Source organism: Sciurus vulgaris (assembly GCF_902686455.1).
Source record: "Sciurus vulgaris genome assembly, chromosome: X".
Lineage (NCBI taxonomy): Eukaryota > Metazoa > Chordata > Mammalia > Rodentia > Sciuridae > Sciurus > Sciurus vulgaris.
This window is the reverse complement of record NC_136471.1, coordinates 1,822,696-1,850,584: the sequence shown is the minus strand read 5'-3', so window position 1 is coordinate 1,850,584 and position 27,889 is coordinate 1,822,696. Positions and strand designations below refer to the sequence as shown.

Here is a 27,889-nt window from a genome sequence, read left to right as displayed (position 1 = left end):
CCCTCCCCTCCCACCCCAGCCCTCCCTCTCCTCCTCCCCCACGTCCTTCCCAACCAACACTGGGTGGGGTTCCATCTTGGTCAGGCTGCCTGAAGGAGCTGCCAGCGCCCAGAGCAGGTCCACAAAACAGAAAAACAACTATTGGCAAGCACAGAAAGGGAGAAAAACCACATAAATCAGGGTTGCTTCTGTCTACAAATAACTGCGGCTCCCAGGGTTCGGGAGAGGCTGCGCTCAGCTGTGAGGCTGGACATTCTCTTGTGCTTAGGACAGTCCACCTCACTTCTCTTTGCACCAACTTCCCTGTCTCCAAGTACACGTCAAGAGCACTACATGTATGTCACGCACACAAAGGGGCGCTCATTACAGGTATGCTCCCAATGCCAAATGTTGACGTGGTCTCTTGGGGAGAAGGAAGTAGGTGACAGAAAAGAAGTGTCCCTTCTCAGGGCTTCTCTGTCAACAAAGTCCTGTGCACACACGAAGACGGGAGTATGTACGTGCACAGTGTGCACATGCGTGCGCACACACACACACACACACACACACACACTAGATTCTAAGGGAGGGTGAGGGCCAGGCCTGGGAAGCTTCCCGGGCCTGGGCTGGGCTCCTGCCCGGGTGGTTCAGACGGTGGTGACGGAGAGCAGAGGGTTGTAGACTCGCTTCCCATCAGCCGAGCGTGCGCCATGGGCCAGCATCTCCTGGATGGTGATCCAGTTGTCCAGGATCTTCTTGTTCCGCTTCTTCATGGTCTTGCGATGGCTCAGGGCAATGATGTTGAGCTCAGGCTTGCTATCGCCATTCTGCTGCTCCCTCAGGCACTCCAGCCGGCTCTGCATCATGAACTCACGCCGCTTCCGCTGCTCCCGCGCGCGAATCAGGTGCTGCTTCCGCTCCTCCTTGCTCCAGTAGCGGCCCATCTTCATCTCACTCACTGCGTCGTCATCAGTGGTCATGCCGCTGCGCTCCTCCCGGATCTTCAGGGCCCGGGCCTTTAGCAACCGATCTCGCACAGGCCGCTTGGCCACGTAGCGCGTCCCGTCGCTGCGCACCTTCACCTTCCACTCCATGCGGGGTGCTTCAGCGGCTGCAGCCACCACCCCACCCACCCGGGGGCCCCCAGCCAAACTCAAGGGGCTGTGGCTCAGCTCCTCCAGGCCGCGTGTTGGGGCCAGCTGCACGCAGCTATGGTAGTGCTCGCTCTCCTGGCCTTGGCCTCGGCGGCGCCTTGAGAGGTAAGGGCTGCCTTCAGGGCCCACACGCTCCAGGGTCACCCCTGTCTTGGGGCTGCGCCGGACTCGTTCCTCTGCCTGCTGCCTGCGGCTCACCTCAGGATCCCGGGAGAGGGATCGGAACTTGGCAGGGCTCCCAGGCAGAGGGGCAGCCTTGGAGGGGATGGCGACAGGGGGACCAGGAGGGGTCCGGTTCAAGTTGGAGTTGCCAGCGGTGGCCCGCTTGAGGGGGCTCTCAGGCAGGGGCTCCACAAGCAGCGGGGTGCTGCGGCAGCTCTCCCCAGTGTTGTAGGCGCTGGTGCTGTCCTTGTCAGACTTCTCTGGCAGCTCGGAGATGTCAGACAGCTCATGCTTCTTGGGCTCACTGGCCGCCAGGTCGTAGAGACTCTCCTCCTCCAGCAGCCAAGCCTTCATGCAGCGTTCCCGCAGCTGTTGCATCTTCTGCGCCCGCAGGATGTTGCGACACTTAAACTCAAGGTGGCGAAGCTCCTCCTCCAGCATGGCCATCTCGTGGCCCAGGCTCTCGTTGCGGTTAACATCCAGGGCACTATTGCTGCTGGAAGCCCGGGAGAAGAGGATGCCCAGCTGGTTGCCATTCTCCAGGTGGCACTTGATCTCCAGTAACTCCCGGTAGCGCTCATACTCCTCATCTGTGAGGCCAGGCACATCACCACCTCCGAGCCCTGCCCCCTCAGCCAGCAGTGAGTCCATGCTGAAGTGGAAGTCCCGGCTCTGCAGAGCGTCCCCCTGCAGACCAAACTTGCGCAGGCTTCCAGGGGTGTTGGTGGTACTGGGGGGCTCATCCCCCAGCAGGTCATGCTCAGAACTCTCTTCGTTACGGGTACTCTCATCAGTCCGGCCCACCCCGCTGTCCAGCTCCTGGCTGTTGCTCAGGCCTGGGCCCCCATCAGGAGCCCCCTTCTCCTCTTCATTCCCAGGCTAGAGCAGAAAAGACAAGCACACTCAGGGTCCCAAAGGCCTGAAGGGGCTTCAGAAGTGTTTCTTCTGGCCCAGACTGGGAGGCCCTACATGCCCCCAGTCCCTTCTCCCTTCCCCTCTTGCTGTCCCCACTAATAGCTCATCCTCACCTGTTGGGCAGGGGGTGACTTCAGCTTCCGCGCACGCAGGTCCCCCTCATTCTCGGAGCCAAAATCATCCAGGAAGTCATCCCGGTCACTGTCCTTCCACCGCTTTGCTAGCTGTAGAGACAGGCTCAAGCTAGTCCCATTGCTTCGAGGTCCTCCCCAGATGCCTATCGGGTCCCCTCTAGGTCCAGCGCTCTCAGTGACGTTCAACAACCCAAGAAACGGGATAGTCCCAACCCACTCAGCTATCAGAGGCTGGAAGGGGAAACGAGATCTGGGACACCTCTATCCACCCACCTCCAGCTCCAAACTGACATGTCTGTGCACTTGTCACAGATCAGCGGCTTCCAAGAAAGAAAGCCCAATGTTGGGAGCCCCAGGTCGCCTGAGTGTGGGCACACACACCTGGCTCTCAGGCCGGGCCACCAGCAGAGAGATGTTGGTGTTCTCCTCCTGGCTAAGGATAGCCACTGCCTCTTCTCTGTTCTGGACATCCATGCCGTTTATCTGTAGCAGGCCAGGGGACAATCAACAAGGATGCTAAGGCTGGCTTTGGGGCAGGGCCCTGGCTGGGCTAAGACAGGTACTTGAGCTCTGGGGGGGTATAAATACACAGAAGGTAGCAGGAAGAGGATGGCCTGGCAAGAGGACATGTGCCTTCCAAGACAGGATAGAGTGAGGACTAAGGGAAAGGAGGCTGGGGAGCTGCCCACGGATGCCATGGGCATGTGCAAGATACGCAGGTTGAGCAGAAGAGAGGAGACTCAGCCCCGGTGTTGGACACAGCAGGCTGCCTGGCATTAGGCTTGAACTGCAGTGAGAAAGAGCTGGGGATGGGCTAAGGAGAGGGAGCAGGGCCATCGCTGGGTGCAGTAGGGCCTCAGGTCAGACCTGGCAGCCTGCAAATGCTCACCTGGATGATGCGGTCTCCTTCACGGATCCGGCCATCTTTGGCTGCAATGCTGTTGGGATTTACCTGCAGGACACATGCATCTTGGGAACTCGGTGCCTAAAGTGCCCTTTGCAGTGAGAAGGGGCAGCCTCACCTTGGAGGCCCCCAAAGCAAAGTGAAGCCCTCTCACTCCAATTTCAGCTCAGAGCAGCAATGTCTGCGCTCTAGGCAGCAGGGGCAGAGGCAGTGGGCCCCAAGCTAGTCACCTCCCCTGCCTGGGAGAACACATGCTGACCAGAAGCCTCCACACCCTTACCCCTGCCCCTGGCACTCTGTGCTCTTTTGCATGAAAAGCCTGTTCTTCTTCTTCTTCTTCTTTTTTTTTTTTTTTTTTGCAGGAGTTGGGCAAAGCACAGCAACTGGGTACTTTCTCAGAATGAAAAGAAAAACAATCCGCCCTGGGGCTCCATGGCCAGTACAACCTTTTCCATTTGGAAGGCTAGCTTTATTAGGACACTGCTAGCAGAGGGCAGCGGGGAGCCATGTTCCCTCCAGTAAACACACAGACACCTGCCAGAGGGAGGGAGGGAAGTGGCCCCAGGATGTGGGAGAACAAAGCCTGGGCACAGGTCTCCTGCAGAGGACTGCCTCATGGACAGAGTGAAGCTGTCAATTGCCCTGTCCTCACCACCCAGCAGCCCACTGTGATGCCCAGGGGACAGTCCCAGAGCCCTGAGTGGGCCACGCAGAGAGCCACAGGGCTCACGTGGCATCAGAGCTCTCCCTATGCCAGAACTGCCTCGGCACCCGCCTCCATACCTCTCCAACGTAGATGCCCAGGTCTTCCTCGTCATCTGTGCGGTAGCACACCATCAAGCCCAGCTTGTCCCGGTGGCTGCTTTTATACAGTTCCACCTCCTGCCACAAGGGTTCGGGAGGAAGCAGAGGTAGAAAGACCCAGACAGTGTGAGCAAGGAAGCCTGCAGTCAGTGACAGCCTCAGCCCAGCCCCTCTCCCCCAGCAGTCCCTGGCCTTCCCCTCCAGTCACCTGAACCGAGCGTCCAGCCCCTGGCTTTGAGGGCTTCCTTCTCTTACCATCCCAAATGGTGCACGTGTTCAGTGGTCTCCCTACCAGGAAATGCCCAGGACACACAGGATTCACAGGACGCACAGGACACAGACATGCGTGGGACATGGACTCACCAACACAGACGGAATGCACTACCTCACCCGTGCCCTCCCTGACTCATCCAGACGCGCACCAGGAAGGACACGCCAGGGAGGGCTCAGTGGCAAGAGCCAGGAGGCCCAACCGCCTGGGGGCAGCAGGAGCCAGGCCTGAGCAGGGCTGCAGTCGGCCGTCCTGTGCCGCCTCCTGAGGCTGGCTGCGGGCCCTGGCCCGGCTGCCCGGCTCACCTCGTACTCCAGCTCGTCCATACGGTCTGGCTCCTGTGGGCCGCCCTCCATGAACTCCGCCGGGTCATAATACTCATGGCTGATGGGGGGGCTGCCCAGGAGAAGGTGGGGGTCAGGCACGCCATCTGCTCCTCTGGCACCCTAACCCCAGCTCCTAGCTGACCAGTCCCAGTGCACTTGGCAGGGAGCCCTGCGGTGGGCACACTCTTGGCGGTAGGTAGTCCAGCTGCCTCCTCCAGAACCCCTCCTTAGAACTGCGTGCATCCACGGAAAGACCAGGAATGCTTCTCAACCGTGAGGGAGCAGGCATCAATGCTGGGGACCCAGGCGTGCCGAGCTCTCCCCATCCCCCTCCCAGAACAGGGACCAACTTCTCCAAAGCTCCAGGTGCCCCAGCGTCCCCCAGTATTGGCCCCACTCATGCAGCACCCCCAGGAGTTACCCAGTTCCTGGAGGACTTGTACAGAGCAGACGGGCACCCCCTCTGCCTCCAAGGGCTGCCCTCCTTGCCCCAAAGCTAAGACTGGCTGCTCACGGCCCTATGGCCTACCTCTCTGCAGAGGAGGGATCCCAGGACCACCTCCCTGCGGCCTGGGCCAAGATTAGCAGAATGAGTCAGCGCTCACATGGTCATGGGCCACCGGGCCTGGATGAAAGGCCCTTCTTCCGGGTGGGCCAAAGAAAGAAGCCGAAGAGATGGAGGAAATTCAGAGCGGGTGGAGGGATGGGACAGACAAGGGATGCGAGAAGATTCAGGAAGTGATGCTTGTGAGGAGCAGAGACGATGGGGCGGCAGAGGAGGAGAGAGGATGGAGGAGCAGCGAGGTCCCAGACAGGTCGGCCCCCTTCACCAGCTGCTGCTGAGCCCAAGGCTAGAGGCCTGGAGGTTTCTGAGCCCTCAGGTGCCATGGTCAGCTCTGGAGGCCAAGGAGCCTGCTTCCTGCCTGAGAGGCAGGCGGAGGTGGGGGTCTCCCTGCCACGGCCAGAGCTGCATCAACGACGCCTCTGGGTGGCATGGGGACAACTGCCCCAGATGGTATGTCCTCTCTGGAGGCAGGGCCCGGGGCCCTCCTGAGGGCAACTCACAGCTCAGAGAGGACGTACGGCTCCAGGATGCCCATGGGTGGGGTGGGCGGGCGCAGCTTGCCCAGCGCCATGATATGCTCGAAGGTGATGTCGGTCTGAGTGCCACTGTCCACCAGTTGAAGGTCGTGGCAGGAGCTGTCCCCCCGCAGGCGGGGGCTGCGTCTCAGCACCTGGATCACCAGGGGCTCCTTGGAGGCTCTCAGGGCCTCCAGGGTTTGCTCCTGAGACAGCTTGGAGAGCTCCTTCCCGTTCACCTGCAGCAGAGACACGCCTCCGTGAGAACCCTCAAGGGCTGGCTCCTCACCTCTAGGGGTGAAGACCAACAGGGCCCTGAGCACCCCGATCTGTTCAACTGAGGAATGTGCTCTGCGCACATGTCCCTGGCTACCCTTGGTGCCCTCATGCTCAGGTAAATCCCACTTCTCAATGTCTACTCCATGAGTGATGTCTGGGGATCTCTGGGCCCCTCTGAGAGCCAGGGTGACCTGAAGTCTGTGCACTGGGTCTGGAGACTGTTCTCACCCCAGAATGTCCTTCAGTCTCTCCTTGAGAAGGAACCATCCACAACTCTCCTGTCCTCCCTCCCACCAGGATCTGCTTTTCCTTCAGATAACACTGAAGACAGAACTCACACCTAGAAGACCCCAGAGAGTCCCTTGACAACTGAAGCACAGCAGCCAACCCTACTAAGCATCTACACTGTGCTCCTGGAACATCAAGGCAGGACGACGACGCTGACGACGCGGGTGGAATTTATCAACAGATGCCTACTTGCTAAGGCTGGGTGGGGTCTGCTGGGAGAAGAGTAGGAAGATACCTTAGGACTCGGTCTGTGTCCTCATGGTGGCCACTGACTTGCTGAGAAGAAAAATCCTTGATACTAGAAGCTTCCTGGAGTAGCAAGGTGGCCTAAGAGAGCTGCCAAGAAAGTGGCCCTGACAAAGTCACCACCAGGTTCTGGGCAGGGTCCCTGATGTGATTCCCCACTGAGTCCTGACCCCTAAGTGTTACTGCCTCCATTCTGCAGAGAGGGAACTGAGGCTCAGCCAGTTGAAGGGACTTGTATCAAGGAGAGGCTACATAGTAGCCAGAATGAGGTGTAGCGGAGGACGGGGCCATGTTAGGCTAAGGCCTGGGGCCCAAGACAGAAGTGGAACTGGGAGCAGCTTGGCAGGAAGAGCAGGACAATCAGGAGTAGAAGGTGGAGCACTGGGAAGCAGAGCTGGTAAGAGAGAAAGCCCATTAGGCAGCTGGGCATTCCAGCTGGATAGAGAGCACAGCGTGGCGCAAAGCACCATGGGCCGAACTCTGTCCTGGGGCAGTGCGCTACAACTTTAGGTCCTCCTTAGAAGGGAGCAAGTAGAGATGGGGTGGAACAAATGCCACCACAGTTCCAGGCATGTGTCAAGGGACCTGCAAGAGCAATCAGGAAGCTCTTTCTGGAGGCAGCAGCATTGAGGGGGTCTTGCAGGGGCTCATTCCGTCAGCAGTTTGTGGAAGGGTTCTTCTGGGCCTGGCAAGGTCACCCCCCTGCCTGGGGAGCGGGGAGTGGGAGACTCCCTGAGCAGGCGCAAAGGGAACCAGAGAGGGACTAAGAAAAACAATGAAGAGGCTAGTGTGCCTAAAGACAGGGCAAGGCAGGAGGGGCTTGCAAGGGATGAAAGGGAAGGAGGAAGACCCCACAAAGTCTCCTGCTTTGGCCAGTTTGCAAGAACCCTTCTGTCCTTTCTCATAGAAATGCCAATCACAATGCAACACCACAGCCCTAGCCTGTAAGGTGGCCTGTCTGATGAAAGCCCAGGTGTCCCAGGGACCCCTCCTAGCCTCAGCAGTGGCTGACTTCTGAGCCAATGTAACCCAAACAATTACTTTTCTGCTATTTCATTATGTCCTTGTAGATAGTCATTTGTTTTCTAGGTCTCCCTTCTCCCCCAAATTTTCAAGTTCTGAAAAATGGTTTTCTAAAGACTCCATTTTGTTTGATAGGAAAAGAAACACAGGTCCATTGTAGAACATTCAAAAAACAAAGAAAACCATAATGAAGAAAACCAAAGTTGCCCATGATCTCAGGAACATAAGTACTGTGGCCCTGTAGACATACTTCTTTCCAGTCTTTTTTTTATGTCTACCATTAGGCAGGTGCAGGTTCTCAAAGATCCTACACACCTACCCTACTGGTTTGGTCCCCTCTGTACATCACTAGGATTTTTTATGTTTGCTATAAAGAATACAGCAAAGTTGGGCACTGTGGTCCACACCTGTAATTCCAGTGAGTAGGGAGACTTAGGCAGGAGGGTTATAAGTTGGAGGCCAGCATCAGCAATTTAGTGAGGTCTTAAACAACTTAGCAAGACCCTGTCTCAAAATAAAAAATGAAAAGGGCTGGGGATGTAGCTTAGTGGCTAAGTGTCCCTGGGTTCAATCCCCAGAACCAAAGAAAAAGAAAACAGAAGAGAAGAGTGGTATTACTGAATCAAAGACTGTGAAGGGAAAAAACAGAATTTTCCAGCCAAGAGGGCATTTGTTGGGAAAGTGTAAGAAAGTCAGCTGGGACAGAATGAGCTGTTCCTGGTGAAGGGCCTGCAGTCGACAGGCAGGCTGCAGAGGGGCTGTGTGCAGGACAGCCAGCAGAGGTGTAGTCTGGGAAGGCCTTAGACAGGGATGTGAGGAATGACCTTGAAGCCCTCCAGCAGTGGCTGGCACCAGTTGTTAGAGACAGCCATTATCAACATTTCAACTGTAGAAATGTACAACTAAATGAATGGTATTAAAAACAAAGGCACTAAAGACGGAGACCTTGGAGACCTCGTTGCTTTCTAATTACTTTACTGCTCTTCTGTCATCTCTTCTTCTCTGGTTATTTCCATTCAGTGCAGCTGGAGGCGAATGCCTGATGATGGTGTGCGGCTGCACACCTCTTACCTCAGTGGCCTCATGGTGATGGCTTGAAATTGGCTACAGTGGAGCATTTACACCACAGAAATCAGCCAATGTCCCAACTGGTGCTTTATTTTTGTTTTTGGAACATTTGGCAGCTCACCATTGCCTTTGAGTGAAAGCAAACATGGTGGCGGAAGGGCTCAGAGCTGTCCCCAGGGTTTTCATGGGGGAGCCTTCTCCCTGAAACTCCCAGGGCAGGGCAACAAGCATACCATGAGACACTCAGGTGACACAGAACCACAGGAATGTGGTTTCTCCCTGGAATCATTACCCAGCAGCAGTGTTGCTATGGAAACTGAACCCAGGCACTGGGAACAGCATGTAGGGTGGGCTGGAGGGGGCTGAGCACATGCAGTCTCAACACCTCAGATCAGGAGCCATCAGAGAGAATTGCTCATGATAGTCCAGCAGGCTTTCCTTAGCCCAGTGGGCTCTGAGCACAGGCAGATCTGGGTGGAGGCCCAAAGCCTCCACTCTCTTTAGGTCATGGTGGGCCCCAAGAGCTAATGAGGGTGGGTAGGGCAGAGACAAGCTGTAACAAGGAAGAAATAAGCCCCTCTGTGATCCTTTACTGTCTGATGACAGGGCTCTGGTTATCCTGTCTGGAGCTCTGCCCTGCCCCACCCCAACTGTTGGAGGCCATGCTCTGAAACATTCCTGCTCTTCAGACTGAGCACTGGACCACTCCAGTCTCTAAAAGGTGTCCAGGGCCACAAGTGGAGCTCAGTGGTAAAGTACTTGCCTAGCATGTGCAAAGCCCTGGGTTCCATCCCCAGCAGTAAAAAAGAAAAAGGTGTCCAGACCCAGGCCTGCTTACCCCAGATGTCCCTCCCACCCTACCGGCAAATGTCCAGGCATGCTGGATACCACCCCTGCTGCCATCTGGGCAGGCCCAGCTGTCTGGAGACAGTGAACAGTACATTTGCAGTGCTGGGACAGATATGAGAAGAAACTTTACAGATGCAAAGAAAAAAAACATAATGGAGGAGATGTTAAGACTTCTGGCCAAGAAGAGACACCTGAAACAGGATCAGAGCATAAAACCGATAACAGATTATGGAGAATTCCTATGAAACACTAATAAAACAACTTTCTAGGAACGTAGGCAAAGGATACCAACAGGCATTCAGGAAAAGGCAGCCCAAACTGGCCATGCTCTACAGGGCTGCAGCCAGATGGGATGCACCTTTTGGGACACTTGGGTGTTACTCATGTGGTTGAGGATGTGTGTTGCATGGTCACAGCAATCAAATGACGCGGTGGCCCAAACACTTCCCAACAGTAGAATGGGTAAAATATGCCAGCAAAGTTGTACACGTGGTTTAGAGAAACCACGTGTGCTGCTGAAGAGTAGAAAATCTGAATGGGAATAACCACATGGAATCCCTCTAAGAAGGGAGGGACGAAGAGCAGGGACGGTGCGTCCAGGGGGCTTTGGATCTGCCTTGGACATCTTCAAAGAATAGCAAGAAAGCCAACAGGGTCCAAAACAAGTTTGGGGTCAGTGCCTGCAGAAGGAAGTCCAGGAGGCCTCAGGACGTCCAGGCTGGACTTGACTTGTCAGGAGGGGTCTCACAGACGAGCCAGCTGAAGACACAGCATCTCAGGTCAGCAGAGACCAGCTGGGGAAGCCCCCTCCCCACTCTAGTGAAGGCTGGGGACAAGTGGGAGGAGGGTCTCCACATGGGCTGTGAGCTCTGGAGCTAAGAATAGGTGGTGGGACTGTGAGTTGGGATCAGAAATGGGGTCTAGGTGGGTTGTGTGAGGGGTGAGTCTGGGCAGCAGTGGGAATGGCAATGAACCTATTCTCCTTCCAGGATGTCACCTCTTCCCCTGACCTCCAGGCTAAGCCCATCAACTCTCCTATCTTCTCCGTTGGTACTGTGCCTGGTGCCCAATGTACCTCACCAAGGGTACCCTCTGTCCCTCTGGAAGTGGTCTGCAGGGCCAAATCCATTCATGACACACTAAGCTTTCTTTTTTAATTTTTTTTTTTGATACCAGGGATTTAACCCAGGGGCACTCAACCACGGAGCCACATCCCCAGCCTTTTTTGAGACAGGGTCTTGCCAAGTTGCTGAGGCTGGCTTTGAACTTGCCATCCTCCTGCCTCATCCTCCCGAGCTGCTCCCGAGAGCATGCACCACTATGCCTGGCTTTTTTTTTTTTTTTTTGGGGGGGGTGGGCACAGACAGAGGTTTATTTAGGAAGTAGATACACATTCAAGGGAAAGTGGGGGCAATCTTGAAAGAGAGACACCTTTGGGATAAAGCAAGGAATTGGCATTCAAGGGAGAATGTGAGCCATCTCCAGTGGGAGAGACAGCCCACACCACTCTTCCTGACCTGTGAGTATCCAAACAAAGTCAAAGTGAAGGTCCAAGGGCCTGGTGTGGGCATGGAGAACACCAGGCCTCCTATGACAAAGTCCCAAGGGGTCCCACCCAAGGCCAAGGTCGCCTGCGGGCAGGAGCCTGGATAGGAATGGCATAGCTTCCCCTGGGGCACAGCTCGTGTGTGCCACCTGGGCTCCTGCCTCCTTTGGAACAATGCGGAAGGAATCCACTTTGTTTCTATTACAGGGAGAGTGGAACTTGCTGATCAAGGACATTGTCAATAAAAAAAAAAAAAAACTATTAAATGTTTCCAAAGACTCATGGGTATATGGCAAAAAGAGCTTGCTGCTGTTAGCACCAGGACAGCAGGGCCTTGGTTGGAGCTGTGGTCCTTTCCAAGGGAGCAGCACCTAGCTGTCAACACATAGTCAACAGATGTTTGTTGAATGAATAAACAAATGAAAGGACTGTTTAAGATGTTCTTGGAATACACTAGGAAAAAAACAGAACAAATTGCAGTGTAATCATGGTTGAATTTCTGGTGGAATTATGGGCAATTTCCTTACTTTTGTAAACCTTTCAAATTTCATTACAATGAATGAACATTTATTTTTTCCTGATTATAAAAGTAACTTTAGAAATAAAAAAATTTAAAAATTTTTTTCTTTCGGGCTGGGGACATAGCTCAGTTGGTAGAGTGCTCGCCTCGCAAGCACTAAGGCCCTGGGTTCAATCCCCAGCACCGCAAAAAAACAAAACAAAAAATTTTCTTTCATCAAGTAGAAGCTACCTCCCTTGGCACAATTCAGAAGAACACCAGTTTATCACGTACCAGAAAGCCCACCCATACCTCTTCTCCCTCACCTAGTCCCCATGGCAGTTATCTTCTCTAGTGCTCCAGGGAGGGGCTGGGACAACCTGACACATGCTGGACATCACTGTATGCCTTAGCTACAAGCTACTTTTTGGCAGTCAATTTTGTAGTGTACCTGTGGTCAATGTAAAAACCTCCAGGCTTGTCCACGCAACTGCATGTTCATTCTGTACTAGTACAATTGGTTTTGCATATTTATGGCATCTCCTTTCAAATCATCAAAATGTGGGCTGGGGATGTAGTTCAGTGGTGAGTGCTCCTCTAGCATGTGTGAGACCCTGGGCTCCATCCCCAGCACTGCAAATAACAATGAGAATAACAAGCCAGGCATGGTGGTGTACCCCTTATAATCCCAGTGACTTGGGAGGCTGAGGCAGGAGGCTCCTAAGTTTGAAAACAGCCTCTGCAACTTAGTGAGACCATCTTAAAATAAAAAGAAATAAAAAGGACTGAGGATTAAGCTCAGTGGGAGAGCAGCAACCTGGGATCAGTGTCCAGTACTGGAAAATAATAATACTCAAAACACCACACTGAGACCATATCAGAGCACGAAGATTAAAACCAAAGTCCCTGGCAATTGCCATCAGAGACAGTGAGGCCACCTGACAGCATACTACCATCCTGGTGGGGACTTTATGTCTACTCTGGGTGACTGACTCTTCAGCACCCAGGTCTGTTTTCTTCCTGATTAGATGCCAAGATGGGCCAAATTGAGTTCAGAGTCCTTGGCTATCACCTTGGGAACTGCCAACAGAGAGCCTCTGCGGGAAGCAGGGCCCAAATGGTATTCATACTCTGCTTATGGCCAGACAGCCTGCCTTCTGTTTGCACACAGGAAGCACTTATTGCCCTGAATCTTTGGCAAACTCAGTCTCCACAGGTCAACAGAAGTGGCCACCTCCAGACGCTACAGCACTGAGCATTCCTCAGCCCAGCCTAGCCCATCACCCTTTCTCAGCACACTATCAGTCAGAATCTTACCCTGAAGCTGGCCAGAGACCCCCCTACCAAGGAGACCCTTACTGTAATTAAGCAAAAACCCCCACCATATTTGTGACATGTAAGTTCCTCTTCTTATCAGTTTTTTGCACAGGACATCAGCTATCAGCAAAAATCTGCAGAAGGCATTGTGGTTTGTAGCTTCCTTTTTGTTTATAAATGCCAGGTTTGCAGAAAAACTTGTGAAACCTCTGTCTGTCTAGAGGATGTAATGAAACAGGCTTGTCATATGAACCTTCTAGCCCCCTCCCTGCCACTGGGTATAAAGTTCAAAGAATTTCTATACTCTTTGTTCAGAGGAAAAATTCTTAGGTGTGAGCCACCTCTGAACCCTGCAGTCAATAAACGTGCTTCCTGAAAATTCCTCAAGTGTCCAGCCTGTTCTGTCCCACTTCAACCATAGAAAGTAAAATGGTCAACTTTCTGGAGAATAATCTGTCAATAACTATAAAGGTCCTCTAAAATGCTCATCAGGCCTGACCTGGTAGAATACGCCTATAATCCCAGCTACTTGGGAGGCTAAGGCAGGAGGATTGCAAGTTCAAGGCCAGCCCTGACAACTTGGAGAGACTCTGTCTCAAAATAAAAAAATAAAGTGGGTTGAGGATGTAGCTCAGTGGTAGAGTGGCCCTGGGTTCAATTCCCAGTACCAAAAAACAAAAACAAAAAAAAAATGTCCCATTGTATGGACAGATCACTCATTTCTGCACTCATCACAGATGATAAGACATCTGGGTTGTTTCCATCTGTGGGCTACTATAAATAATGCTGCTCTGAACATTCCTGTATGGGTTTTTGTAGCTCAGTGGGAGAGCACTTGTCTAGCATCTGTGAGGACCTGGGTTCATTTCCAGCACTGTGTGTGTGCATTTGCACGTGTGTATGAAAAGAAGCCAGGAGTGAATATATAAAATCATTGTGCAAGGGAAATAGAAATATTGGAGATTTTTCTCTTTTTTCCAAATATTATATAAATATGGTCACATTTATTTTTGAAAATGTAAATGTTAGCTGAGCATGGTAGTGGACGCTTATAATCCTAGCAGCTTGGGAGGCTGAGGCAGTAGGATGGCAAATTCAAAAAAGTCAGCCTCAGCAACTGAGAGAGGCCCTGTCTCAAAAGAAAAAAATAGGGAGGGCTGCGGATGCGGCTCAGTGGTTAAGTGCCCCTGGGTTCAATCCCTGGTACCAAAAATAAAAAAGGAAAAAGGTTCACGTGATCCAATTTGGAAGCTCCTTCTTTCTGGAAGGCTGGAGAAGAACCTGAACAAGCAGCAGGTTTGAGCCACGCCCTCTCCCCCAGTACAGGCCTCTACTCACCCTGCACTGTCCCTGTGAGATTTGCAGAAAAGGCTCCATGGGTGGCCAAGGATGGTTTGGTCCCTGACCTCCCCCAGCCAGTGTGTCTGGGCACAAGGGGACAGAAGGCCCCAGGGGGAAGAAGGGTGGGGCCCTAGGCCCCCAGAGCTGGAGCTTGGGGACATGCTACGAATTCTGTGCTCTGAGAGTAGCTCATATCCCCAGGGAGTCGAGGACAAGTGATCCTGGACAGAACCTGTCCCCATTCCACCCCTAACAGGAAGAGTTGAAGGCAGGTGCACGGAGGGGCTGGCAGATGCTTCCTGCTGGGGGCAGAATACAGAGCCCACCAGGAGTAGAGCTGGGAGGTGGAGGGGACAGGGGTAAAGCTGCATCAGCCTGGTGGCAGAGAGCCCAGGAAGTGAGGTACACAATGACCTCCAGGTCTCCAGTCAGCCAGGATCTCCAGAGCAGGAGGTCGTGCAAACACTGGCAGAACTAGACATAACTGAGTAGGACAGACATCCCAGGACTTGGGGAAGCCAGTCTGGGGCAAAACCCGGCAAGAAAAAAGCAAGCACTTCAAATGGCTGAGCCCAGAGTTCAAGGAGTAGAAAAAGAGAAAATGCTGGAGTGGATGGTGATCAGGGATGCCTCTGGGAGAGGAGACTGAACAGAGACCTTAATGAGGACAAGGAGCCAGCACTGCTAGGGTGGCAAGGCAGGGACTGTCGCAGGAGAACAGACTGTAGCATCCTCCACTGATAAGAATGGCTTGGCCCTGGGGATGCGGGGCTGTGGAGGTTGAAGGACATGGTCAGAGTCAGTTTCTCTTTTAAAAAAGCAGGCTGTGCCAGGCACGGTGGCACACACCTATAATCCCAGCAGCTCAGGAGGCTGAGGCAGGAAGATTGCAAGTTCAAAGCCAGCCTCGGCAAAAGTGAGGCACTAAGCAACACAGCGAGACCCTGTCTCTAAATAAAATACAAAATAGGGCTGGGGATATGACTCAGTGGTCCCTGAGTTCAATCCCTGGTCTCCCCCCCCCCAAAAAAAAAGTGGACTGCTGCTGGTTGGCTGGGGGTAAGGGACAAGGAGGGCTAGAAAATGACTCCCAAGGAGCACAGAAAAAGATGCTCCCATTACTCATCATTGAGGAAATGCAAAGCCAAACCAAAATAAGACTGCTTTACACCCACTAGCATGGTGAGATCAACAAAAGGAAAATGACAAGCACTAAGGACACATGGAGACCCGGAGCCCACGCACTGCTAGTGGGAGGGTCAAGTGGTGCCCCTGCTGTGCAATATGGTCTGGCAGTTCCTTCAAAGGTTAAACAGCAATCCTGCAAGAACTGAAAACAGGCATTCACACAAAAATTGTACACAAAAGTTCAAAGCAGTGCTATTCACGGTAGCCAAGGCTTGGGAGCAACACACGTCCACCAACAGATGAATGCATAAATACAATGTGGGCCGCTGGAACAGCCGAATAGCAGCCAGGCAGCAGAGTGAATGAAGCTCTGATGCAGGCTACGACATGGTGGACCTTGCAAACCGTCTATGCAAGTGAGAGCAGGTGGACACAAAGGGCCACATGCCAAACTATTCCACTTAAATGAAATGTTCAGAACAGGTAAGTCCACGAGGACAGAAAGCAGAATGAGGGTTGCCAGGGGTTGGAGGAGGGGGAGCAGGCAGTGACTGCTTAATAGGTCTGGGTTCCCTTTTCCAGTGATGAATGTGTTGGGGAAGAGACAGTGGTGGTTGCATGACACTGTGAATGTATAAAATGTCACCACTAATAAATTTACGTTATACGTTTTTACCACAAAAAATAAAACTGGGTGTCGTGGCACATGCCTGTTATCCCAGCAGGTCCAGAGGCTGAGGCTGAGGCAAGACAATCGCAAGTTGCCTGGCCCCTTAGAGAGACCCAGGGCTGGGAATGGGATGTAGCTCAGCAGCAGAAGCCCCTGGGTTCCACCAAAATGACAACAATACAAACCCTACTGCCCAGGTCCACAGGGACCAGGGGTATCCTTACAGAAGAAAGGAAGACTGGGGAAGGGAAGACCTCAGGATTGGGACAGAAATTTGTGTCCCAAATGCAAAATGGACATGTTTTATTCATTACAAATTTTTATTTCCAGAATGAAATGCAAGACCTGCCCATATCTCCAGTGCCCCACTCCACCTATACTTTTCCCAAATCTAGGCCACTAATGCAGTGATCACTGTTGTGAAATTCAGCTAGGATTTTTTTTTCTGTATGGGGAATTGAACCCAGGGGCCCTCTACTACTGAGCTAGGCCCACCGCCCTATCTATTTATTCATAGACAGAGTCTCATTAATTTGCTGCAGCTTCTCCTGCCTCAGCCTCCTGAGTTGGTGGGATTACAGGCAGCGACACTGCTCCCTGCTAGGAACTGTTCTTGATTTGAAATCATGAGATTCCCCAGGGAAGGAGCATTGGCAAGAGCAGAGGTTCAAGGAGGATGCTGGGGCCCCCTGAGGGTGGGAAGACCATCACCTGAAGTCAGCAAAAGAAGGAAGAGTTAGACTCTGCATGGGGTGTCGGGTGCAAGATGGTGGAGAGGGACCTCTGGATATGTTGGGGGCATTGGGAATGAAAGCAGGTGGGGAAGCTCAACCTGGAGGGGCATAGCCTTTGGGAGCTTTTGAATGCTTTTGCAGAGAATGGGGTGGGGACAGCTATGCTGATGGGATCGTATAGGGAAAAAAATCCCTAAGGCCAAAGAGAGCCAGAGAGAAAAGTGTAGGTGCCAAGACCTTGTGAAGGTGAAGGGGACATGGGGGCAGGCAAGAGATGGCCTGGGTCAGGAGACATGAGGGCTGGATGGGCCCGGGCTGCGGATAGGCTGCGGAGACATGGTGGGGTTGCGACTGTCTGAGGACCAGGTGCCCTGAGGGGCGCACCCCCATGGGGTGCGGCACCACTATGCTGTGAGCGGCGGAAGGCGGGACCCCAGGCGCGCTGGCCCCGCCTCCTGGACCCGGAGCCGCAGACAAAGAGCGCGCGGCGGCAGCGGGCAACCGCGCTAAAGCAGCGCCAGCCCAGGCAGCCAGCGGTAGCGGGGACTGCCACCACACCGGTCGCCGTTGCTGGGCTCCATTCCAGGGTCAGCTCCAAAGAACCTCCTGCACCTCTCCATGCACTGAATGCTGTAGGACAGGATTGATCCTGAGCCTCTGGAACATAAGAAGGAGGCCAAGAAAAAAGAAGAGAACCCTGCCCTGGGAGCCCCTGCAACACATGCGACTCCCTGTGTGGCCTGAAGAACCATCCCTTTCCCTCTCATTGGTAACGGGATAAGCCGTGAAGCTACATCATTTCCAGGGGACCTCCTGGTGCCATAGTTAGACTCTCCTTACCCCACTCCGCAGATTACTAGACTGAGGCTGGAGGAAAAAAGAAACCGAACCTATGCTCTGCGGGGCGGGGGGAGCGGTGGTTTCGAAAACACCTGCTGGCTCCCAGCTCTGTGCCAGGAGAGTCCAGGAGCCACCATGGAAGCGGCTGTGCCGGGGCTTCCTGAGCCCAGGCAGCTGTTAGGGCCAAACAACTGCAGGAGAAACCCAGGGAGCAGCAGCCTGGGCAAAGGGCAGGCTCTGGCACTCCCGTTTTCAGTGGCCCAGCAAAGTCCCCACTCGTGTTTTCCCAACTCTGGATTTTTGAAAATTGCCAACCCACAGAAATGTTGGGCTATCTACAGGTTCTCTTTACCTAGCGCTCTCCAGGACGCACACTCTCGCGCGCCTGCGCCGGGGCTTTTTACACTGGTACATTGGCAGAAGCGTTTGAAACCAAGACGCCATTCCTCCCACTCTCCCTGAGGCCAGTACATTTAGCAACTACTGTCACTTCCAAATCTCTCCAATTATACCCCCAACACCTTATAACTTTTCTATTGATCCAGGACCCAATCAAGGGCATATTGCGTCTGGTCATGTCTGTACTCTCCAATCCACAACAATCTATCCACTTTTTTTTTTCTCACTTTTGTGATACTGGCCTCTTGACATATGGTCATTGTAGAATGTCCTAGAATCTGCATTTGCCTGATTCTTTCCCTGTAGTCAAGTTAAGCATTTTGACAAGAATACCAGCCAGGTGTTACTCTATCCTGCCCCACTATAGCCCACTGGTGGGGACACTTTGATCACATTATCAAGGTGGCAGCTGCAGATCTCTCCCTTGTAAAGTGCACGTTCTTACTAGTTTACAAGCAATCTGGGGTAATAATGCCTCGTCACACTGTGAATCCTGTTCTCCCCACAACCTCTCACATCTAATGGTTTTACCACTCAGCGATGATCCTTGTCTGAATCAATTACTCCATTGGTGGCCGCAAGATGCCTCATTTCTAAAAATTTTAGCAGGAACACAGTTGTACACTCCACCCACATCTGGCAGCCCAGAGAAAGGTGTAGCTGCTCCAATCACCAATCACAGATGCCTGGCCAAGCCACATCGTCACCTTCCTCCCTGTTCATCTCTGTACCCACCCTTTCTGCCCAGGGCCAGAGGAGAGAGAAAGATGGTGGGGCTGCACCTGCAAGGCCTGTTGAATAGTTCAGGGTGGGGTACCCACGAGAGCTGTGCATATGTTGCTAGGAGTGTGGATGGTAAGAAAAGAGGGTCAGTTAGTTGCACGTGGCATAGAGGAATAGGTCATGTCCCTTGAAGCCCCACTTAGGCAATGTCCCCTGGAAGTCCTGATCTCCTGATTTAAAAGGTCTGTTGTAAGGCCTTGCCTCTTATTTGTTAAAAATTCACTTTCCCAGTGACCTTGATGTAATTTGGGATTCTACTAATTCACCCCAAGTTCCTATCCCAGGTCTGGGATCAGCAGCCATCAATGTGCACCTCACTGCACTCTGGAGCTTAAGAGAAACACAGACTCCCAAGCCACACCCTGACAGCTGAATCAGAATGTGCATTTTAAAGAGGGTCTCAGGGTAGAGGGTGGAATCCGATCCAGGAGCCTAGGAGCACTTGCACTCCCAGAGCACGTTCAGAAACCAGTCAGATGCTCCCAAGCATCTCTCCTCCCTGACCTGCCCTTCCCCAAACTGCTGAGTGGGTGGTGCTGGCCCAGGGTCAGCTGAGACCTCCCTTCCCTGGGAAGAGCAGGCTGTTTATACTCCAGACCTGCCCCAGAAGCACACGGAAGGAGGAATGCCCCGTGAGATACATGTGGACAACGCCAACCAATCCTGAAGTCATCATCGAGATGACCTTTGGTGGCAGAGTGCTTGCCCAGTGTGTGCAAGGACCTGGGTTCATCCTCAACCCCTGGAGGCAGGGCAGGGGCAGCTTCAGATGTTCCAGTCCTGTGGCTCAGCCACTGAGAACACATCTTCCCACCACCACAAATGAACCTGGCCGGCCAAGGGCACGGTCTGTCTAGCAATAATCGGAACGATATGATCTACAGAGTGCTTTGCCTAAGGAACAGGCAGAATGCACCAGGAAAGGGAAGACATCTTGGAAGCCTCAGAGCCGGAGACTTCCCACCTAGCCTCCTGTGCTCCAAGGAGGCTAGCACCTCCACTGTCCCACCTCTCCCTCTTCCCAACTGGCACATGGCACTTCACAACTCGGAAGCCTTTTCTTGCCTTACTTCTCCCTTTTCTTTCATATTAGACAACCTCTTATTCTTCTGTCACCAGACAATTAACTGTGACATGTTAATACATAATTTCTGCCCCTTAATGGCCAACTGAATGTGCTGGTGGCAGCAACTCCACCCTCTACCCAGTGGGATCCCAGGAGACCCAGGGCAGAGCAGCAGATGTTGCCAGGCACATGCAATCCACTTCCCTCCTCACAACCACCCCAAGCAAGTGCTCTTTGCACACCCATTTAACAGGTGAGGAAAACGGGGGCACCAAGCCAGTGGGCCATTCATTGATCTGCCTCTGGTCCCACAGCTCGGCTGGGGCAGAGTCACAGTGTGACCCCAGGGTTTCTCCTCCATTCCTATCACCACACTGCACTGAAGTAGAAGGAAGGAGAGAACAAAGAACACCCAGGCCCCCCTCAGGTCCTGGGGCTGAGCTGAGCTCACGTACCAGTCTCCCTCGGGGACATGCATGAGTGGACTTGGAGTTCTTGGTTTTAAAGCTTTCCTGCAGTACAACTGTTCTATTTTGCACATACATGGAGTGCAAACTCTGAAACGTCTCACGTATGTCTATACACCTGTGAGACATCACCAAGATAGTGGTCATCACTGCCACTCCCAAAGGTGTCCATATGCCTTCTGTCTGTCCCCACAACCAATGAATTTTATTTCAATGAATAAGACAGTCCTCAGAACTCCAAGGTAAAGAAGGGGGCATTTCTAAATCTTGGGGCTGTCCAGAATTCAGCAGCCCCTCTCCATTCACTCCCCACACAGTGACTACAACTCCCCAGGTAAGGAGACAGCAGTGCACAGGCAAACCCAAATCTGAGCTGGGGGAGGGGGCTGTGTGTCCCTGTCAGTTCCCCAGCACCAGGGATGGGGGCGGTCAGAGCCGGGGCTCAGCAAGTAGGTGCTGCAAAGGTGTCTTTGGCCTGTCTTGAGGTAGAAAGAGGGGAGAAGACAGGTGGCCTGGTTCAGTCCACCCCAAGGCTCCATTGGACAGTAACCATGAGCAACAAGGCAATGTGCTGCAGAATGGTTCCCTCATCGGGATTTATTTTGTGAACATCTCCATGTGCCTGGTGTCATGGAGTCAGAGGGGACACCAAGTTCACGAAGACTGGGCTGACAGGGATGACACAGAGGCAGAGAGGCAAGGTCAGCAGAGCGTGGGACATGGATGCACAGCAAGGCGGGGTGTCGGGTCTGCTGAGGGAGAGGAGCGACGGGATGACCAGAAGGGGCACAGGAAAGGCTCTGGCCACCCCTTCCCACCTCTTTACTTCCTCTTCCTGTGCACATGCGCTCATCCTCCTTTTCAGGAGCCATCCTGGATTTCCGAAGCCTGGCGCCTCCTGCCTGCTTTGGTTAAATGTGCTAGGATCACGACTGGAATAAAAGAAATGGCCTTTAAGTTTGGAAACAAAAATATGACAGGGCCTGTGACAGACCAAATCAGTACAATAAAGGAACAAAACTACACAATCATCACCATAGACCCAGAAGAAGCATTTGACGAAATCAAACACCCTTCATTTTAAAAATAATTGATAAGAAACAGGAGGGAACTTCCTCAGCCTGAAAAAGGGCATTTATGAGAGACCCACAGCTGCCAGACGCAATGGCACACATGTCTGTTATTCCAGTAACTCAGGAGGCTAAGGCAGGAGGATCCCAAGGTTGAGGCCAGCCTCATCAACTTAATGAGAACACGTCTCAAAATCAAAAATAAAAAGGACTGGGGGTGTAGTTCAGGGATACAGCACCCTGGGTTCAATTCCCAGTGCAAAAAAAGAAACTGTGTCATCCCAGCAACTGGGGAGGCTGAAGCAGGGGATGGCAAGTGCCAGGCCAGTCTCAGCAACTTAGTGAGAGCCTGCCTCAAAATAAAAAATAAAAAAGAGCCTGGGATGTGTCTCAGTGGTAAATCACCCCTGGGTTCAACCCCAGTACCAAGAAAAAAAATAGAAGAAAAAAAGAAAGAAAACGTACCCATATAAGAAAGGAAAAAGTAAACTTATTTCTATTCGTCAATGATATGATCCTAATATATAGAAAACTCTAACAAATTCACCAAAAAACTATTAGAATTAATAAATGAGTTAAGTAAGATTGCAGAATATAGGATCAGTGTACAAAAATCAACTGTAGGAAATGGGCACAGTGGCACATGCCTGTAATCCCAGCAACTCAGGAGGCTGAGATAGGCAAATCACAAGTTCAAGACCAGCCTCCACAACTTAGGGAGATACTGTCCCAAAATTAAAAGAAAAAGAAAACAGCTGGGGATGTAGCTTAGTGGTAGAGCACCTCTGGGTTCAATCCCCGGTAAGAGGGGGAAAAATAAACTGTAGGGGCCATGGATATGCCTCAGTAGCGGAGCATTTGCCAGCACGTAGAAGGCCCTGGGTTCCCTCCCCAGAAACACACACACACACACACACCAAATTGTATTTCCACACAGTAGCAATGTGAAAGTCAAAAATCAAAATAACAAAATTCTATTTATAATTAAATCATAAAGAATAACTTGAATAAATTTAACATAGGAAGTACAATGCAGCATTGAAAAAAGTTAAAAACCCAAATAAATAGACACCCCATGTTCATGTGAGCAACACTCTACAAATTGGTTGTATACAACACAACCTCCACCAAAATCTCAGCAGGCTTATTTTCAGAAATTGACAAATTAATCCCAAAATTCACATGGAAACTCAAGGGACCCAGCATAATCAATCTTGAAAATGAAGTACAAACATGGACTACTCACACTTCCTAATTTCAAAACTTCCCTCAAGGCTCCACTAACCAGAGCAGTGTGGCAATGGCATAAGGACAGACTTTTCTCCAAAGCAATAATCACAAGAAAAGATGTTCCACAACATTTAACCAACCAGAAATGCAAATGAAAGCTACAATGCAAGGGGGTTGTGGCTCAGGGGGAGAGCACTCAAGTAGCAGACCCTGAGTTCAGTACCCAGCACAGCAAAAACCAAAATGCAAAACAAAAACCCACAGTGAAATGCTGCTTCACACAGTAGGACAGCTGTAAGAGATAACCAGAAAACCACAAGTGCCAGCAAGCACAAGGAGAAATCCGAACCCTCATATGCTGCTGATGGTAACAGAAAATGGTACAGCCACTGTGGAAAACAGCGCTGAAGAATTACTGTAAGATCCAGAGATTCCACTTTTAGGTATATAAAAGAATCCAAAGCAGGGATGCAGACACTGGTCCACCAACATTCATAGGAGCGTTATTCAAAATAGCCAAAAGCCACCAGTTGTAGTGGTGTGCTTCCTGTTATTCCCAGTGACTCAAGAGGCTGAGGAAGAAGGATTACAAGTTTAAGGCCAGTCTCAGCAACTCAGTGAGACCCTGTCTCAAAATAAAAAATAAAAAGGGGGCCTGGGGTTGTGGCTCAGTGGTAGAGCGCTTGCCTAGTATGTGTGAGGCACTGGGTTCGATTCTCAGCACCACATAAAAATAAATAAATAAATAAAACAAGGGTATTGTGTCCAACTACGACTAAAAAATATTTTAAATAAATAAAAAGGACCAAGGAAGGATGTAGCTCTCTAGTAAAACACCCCTGGATTCAATCCCCAGGACCAAAAACAAAAAATAGTCAAAACGTGAAAGCAACCCAAATGCCCATCAACAGATAAACAGATAAATATTATGCTGCATATTAGACAATGGAATATTTGGCAATAAAAAGAAATTTAGCACTGATCTGTGCTATAACGTACCAGCCTTGAACACATTATAAATGAAAGTAGTCACACACAAAAGGTCATATATTGTGTGGTTTCATTTATATGAAATGCCCAGAATAGTCAAGTCCACAGAAAGAGAAAGAAGATTAATAGTGGCCAGGGGCTGGGAGGTTTGGGGGAGAAATGGCACAGTGACTGCTAATGGGTACAAAATTTCTTTTTAAGGTGATAAAAATGTTCTGGAATTAGATAGCAGTGACAGTTACATGGCTATGTGAATATACTGAAAAGCACTGAATTACACATTTTAAAAGGATGCATTTTAAATCATATGTTAATAACGTTGCAATTTTTTTTTACAGTGCTGGTGATGGAATCTAGGGCTTAGCACATGCTAGGTAAGAGCTCTACCACTGAGCTATACCTCCAGGCCAAAGCTGTAATTTTTTTTTTTTTTTTGGGGGGGGGGGCTGAACCCAGGGTTGCTTTACCACTGAGCCACATCCCCAGCCCTTTTTATTTTTTATTTAGAGACAGGGTCTCACTAAGTTGCTTAGGGCCTCACTAGATTGATGAGGCTGGTCTTGAACTTGTGATCCTCCTGCCTCAGCCTCCCAAGTTGCTGGGGTTATAGGCATGTGCCATCACACACCCAGCTCCTACAGTTGCTTTTTAAACACTGATCCTGTATTCTGAAATCTTACTGAACTCATTAGTTCTGATATTTTCAGTGGATTTCTTTAGAATTTTATATGTATTACAATCAGATCATTGGTGAGTTGATTACCTTTTCCTTTCCAATGGTGCATTCCTGGGGTTACGGGCGTTCACCACTACACCCAGCCCAAAACTGTAATTTTTTTTTTTTTTTTTTTTGGTACTGGGGATTGAACCCAGGTGCAGTTTACCATTGAGCCACATCCCCAGACCTTTTTATTTTTTATTTCTGAGACAGGGTCTCTCTAAGTTGCTGACACTGGCCTTGAACTTATGATCTTCCTGCCTCAGCCTCCCAGTCACTAGAATTCCAAAGTTTGTGTCCTCGGGAGAAAGGGTCTGGAACCCCAAGCTAGGTGAGATTTGGGAGTTCTTCCCCTGCGGAGCACAGCCCTCTATGGATCTAGAAGAGGCTACAGGGAGCCCTGATATAAGAAAGTCACAGGAAATGTTGGACTGGGTGTAGCTGGTGGTAGAGTGCTTGCCTAGCTTGCAGGAGGCCCTGAGTTCCATCCCAGCACCACACACACAAAGTGTTGCAGGTGCACGTGTGCATTTTTCTAAAATCAAGCCTTTGGGAGAGACCAGAAAAAGCACCCTGAGTGGAGGTGTGCACATAAAGGACCTTGAGAGCCAGGCAAGTGGTCCTGGAGGCTCTCTGGGTTTGGGGCACCAAAGCTTCCCCTGCTCCAGCAGATGGAGCCTGGGGATCCCTCCCCCAGGGCAGGCACCTGGGATAGCTCATGGCTTTCAGGGTTTTTCACACAGATTTCTGTTCAACCCGCTTTTGTTTTCCCTTAATTTTAAACAATGGTTCTGGTTTTAAAATCATCCCATCTCCAAATGTGCCAAGGAAGAAGGGAGTAAGTCAAGGTTTTTGTTCAAACTTCCAGGGGGGCTTTAAAGGGAACAGCATGGCCTGGGAGCTGACCAGTGGTGGCTGCAGCCACCCAGATGGGCATGCAGAGGGTGACTGGCCTGAAGTAGCGCTCCTCCTGGCTAGCCACCTTGCAGAGGCCCTTCATGAGGGAAAGTTAGGACTGTCTTTTAAGAAGCAAAGTGCTCAGGTGCTCTCCCATCAGGATCACCTCAGCCCTTGTCCCCACTGGAATCTTCCTGAAGGCAATCCCAGGGGACCTAGCCTTCCAGGATTGCCATAGGGGAGGCCTGAAGGGTCACCAGTATTGCCTCCCACCCATGGCTCCTTTCTGGCCTGTGGTGCAGCTCACTGGTCCCTAGGAGGCCAGTCTTACATCAAGTGCTTCACCGAGATTTCTCCGAACAAGTCAAGACAGGTCAGCTAGAATGGCTTGCCATTTGATGGAATGATTCCAGAAAACGAAGCAATGAGGATGGGCTCCCAAGTCTGGACCAACCAGCCAGGCCCACCTCCCACCTAGGGTCCGGGAATACAAGATTCTAAGAATGTCCTCTCTGTCCCAACCTGGGTCATTCCAGACCCCTATCCCACTGGAGCAATGGCAATGGCCTGGCAAGGGTTCCAAACTGGAAACAAGAGTAACAGCAGAGGGGCGAGTGTGGCACAGGGAAGAAGGTGGACGGCAGCGAGCAGGGGAAGCAAGGGCCCGGCACAGGCTCCCGGGGAAGGGCCAAGGAGAGGAGACCAGAAACACCACCAGGCTGGGACAAGGCTTGCACACCACCCCCACCCTCCCCTCGCGTCGCCTCCTATTCTTGGAAGCCAGAAGAACCACGCTCACAGCACAAATGCTGAGCTCTCCGCGGGCCACCTCCATACCTTGATCCGTTCCAACTCTCCCCCCCACGCTCCCGCCGCGATTCTGCCAGTGTCTACTGGGGTTCCCCCTTATTCGTCTAGGAACCTCCCGGTTCTCTCCAGTCAACCGTCTCCTGCATGCACTTGCTGCCCTGTCTGACCACTAAACCCAGGGGCTAGGTCGGAGCTACTAAATGCATACCTGTCTGCACTTGCATCTGTTCCTGGGTCCCGATCCCTCTGACCTTGACCTCCCTGAACTTAGCCCTAGTGTGTCTAGGTCCACACCATCAGGGACTCGATTCTCTAGACACCTCGAGGGGTGCACACAGAAAGTACACAAACGCGGGGCCTGGGAACCTCCGCGCACACACAGACGGGGCACAGGCACACACTCACGTAGTCACGCCACGCACAGGCAAAGAAGCCCCACTCGGGGCTGCGGGGCTGGGCTCGGGGTGTGAGCACGCGGCAGGGTCTCTCCCGCTCCGCGAGGCTCACCGCCAGGTTCATGCCCCGCATGGCCCAGGAGGCCGGAGCCCAGGCGGACCTGCTCAGCGCCGGCCAGGCACAGCCGACCGCAGAGGCGCCCACTCACTCACCCGGGAATTCCGACAGGGCCAAACCCAGGAGTGGGTCAGGAGTGGGCTCCCAGTCACCGGGCCAGACGGTGACGGCGACGGCGCCTCGGGGCTTCTGCGCCCCTGGTCCGCAGGGACGGGATTCAGCCGCCCCAAGCACCGTAGGCGCCCGGCCTCTACCTCGGCTCTGGATCCCAGCTGGGAAAGCATGTGCCGGGAATCCAGCCCGTTGCTCTGCAACCTCCATCCCGCGCCGGCCACGCCGCGCCTCCCGGCTACAGGTCCCGGGACGAAAGCGGACCCCACCCGGGGCAACCCCAACTTCTCATCTCGGGCTGATCTGGACGCAGGGCTCGTGTTCCAACGTTCCCCAGGCACCTGAGTCTTGCGCCTCGCACCCCCACCCCACCCCGCTCCCCCCATCCGTGGCTGGTTCCCACGGAGCGCCAACACCCAGCAAGCCCTGAATCTGAGGGTGAGGTTGGCGCCCTACCTTTTCCTCTTCGAGCCCTACTGCCCTCCCACGCCCGCCTCCCCGACTCCACCTGTCCTTCCCTACGGGGTCTGCGCCTTCCTTTGGCGCGGCTTTGCCCCTCGCCCGAGCCCAGCCGCCCTACCTGAAGCATCACTTTGTACTGCTCCTCCGGTTTCTGGACCACGCACATATTGCATCCCATGGTGCTGGCCGGCGAGGGAAGGAGGAGGGCGGGAACGGGAAGACGCCTTTCACTGGCCCGTGCGCGGGACCTCGGGTCCCGGGCCGGGGCCGGGGTCCATATCCTAGCGCTGGGGGCGGGCCGCCTAGCGGGGGAGGGGGGCACGCCCCCGGGGAGGGGGCAGCTCCACGCCCCTCTGCTTAACTCTTCGCTGGCGGAGGCGAGGCGCCGGCATGCTCCTTCGCACCCGGCCGGGAAAAAAAGGGCAGCGGGGGATGGGCGGGCGCGCCGGGCGTTGCCTGGCTACGGCCCCCCAGGAGGCGCGGGGGCGCGCCGGGCCGCCGGGGGCCGTTAGGGGCCGTGGGCCGAGCGCCTCCCCGCCCGCGGGGCCCGCCACTGCCGCTGCCGCTGCTGCCTCCGGCTCCTGCCCATGGCCGCTGCCCCCGGGAGCCTGGCCTTCGCGCTCCGCGCCGCGGCCCGGCCCGCCGACAGGGGGTTTGGCGGCACGAGGCGGCCCCCGCCCGCGGCCAGGCCCGCGCCCGCGCTCCCGCCTCGCCCGGTCGCGCTCTCGGCGCTCCCCGAGCCCGCTCTCTGGCCCGCAGCCGGCCGGCTCTTTCCGGCTCCCGCCTGGGTTCACGGGCACGCGCGCGCGCCCGCAG

At 53.0% G+C, this 27,889-nt stretch overlaps 1 protein-coding gene across 8 annotated transcripts; it reads right to left on the bottom strand.

Annotated features, from left to right (window-relative positions):
• Positions 1-40: 40 nt before the first annotated feature.
• PDZD4 (PDZ domain containing 4) lies at positions 41-27,889 on the bottom strand. Of its 8 annotated transcripts, none has more exons than XM_079123984.1 (8): positions 27,192-27,889; positions 5,715-5,968; positions 4,629-4,719; positions 4,032-4,130; positions 3,234-3,296; positions 2,726-2,827; positions 2,324-2,434; positions 41-2,174 (listed from the first exon to the last, which is right to left on the bottom strand). In XM_079123984.1, exons 1-8 carry the CDS (start codon positions 27,249-27,251, stop codon positions 627-629), a joined length of 2,328 nt encoding a protein of 775 aa, XP_078980110.1. In that variant the 5' UTR covers positions 27,252-27,889; the 3' UTR covers positions 41-626. The 8 variants fall into 8 exon arrangements, with proteins under 8 accessions (XP_078980110.1, XP_078980111.1, XP_078980113.1 ...); XM_079123985.1 differs by having other exon boundaries at positions 5,733-5,968; XM_079123987.1 differs by lacking the exons at positions 5,715-5,968; positions 27,192-27,889 and adding an exon at positions 5,255-5,702.

Coding starts and splice junctions, on each gene's coding strand:
- PDZD4 (XM_079123984.1), bottom strand. CDS start 27,251: ATGGGATGCAATATGTGCGTGGTCCAGAAACCGGAGGAGCAGTACAAA. Junction 2,435..2,725: donor TGGCCCGGCCTGAGAGCCAG/GTGTGTGTGCCC, acceptor CTGTCTCTACAG/CTAGCAAAGCGGTGGAAGGA. Junction 2,175..2,323: donor AGTCACCCCCTGCCCAACAG/GTGAGGATGAGC, acceptor TTTCTGCTCTAG/CCTGGGAATGAAGAGGAGAA.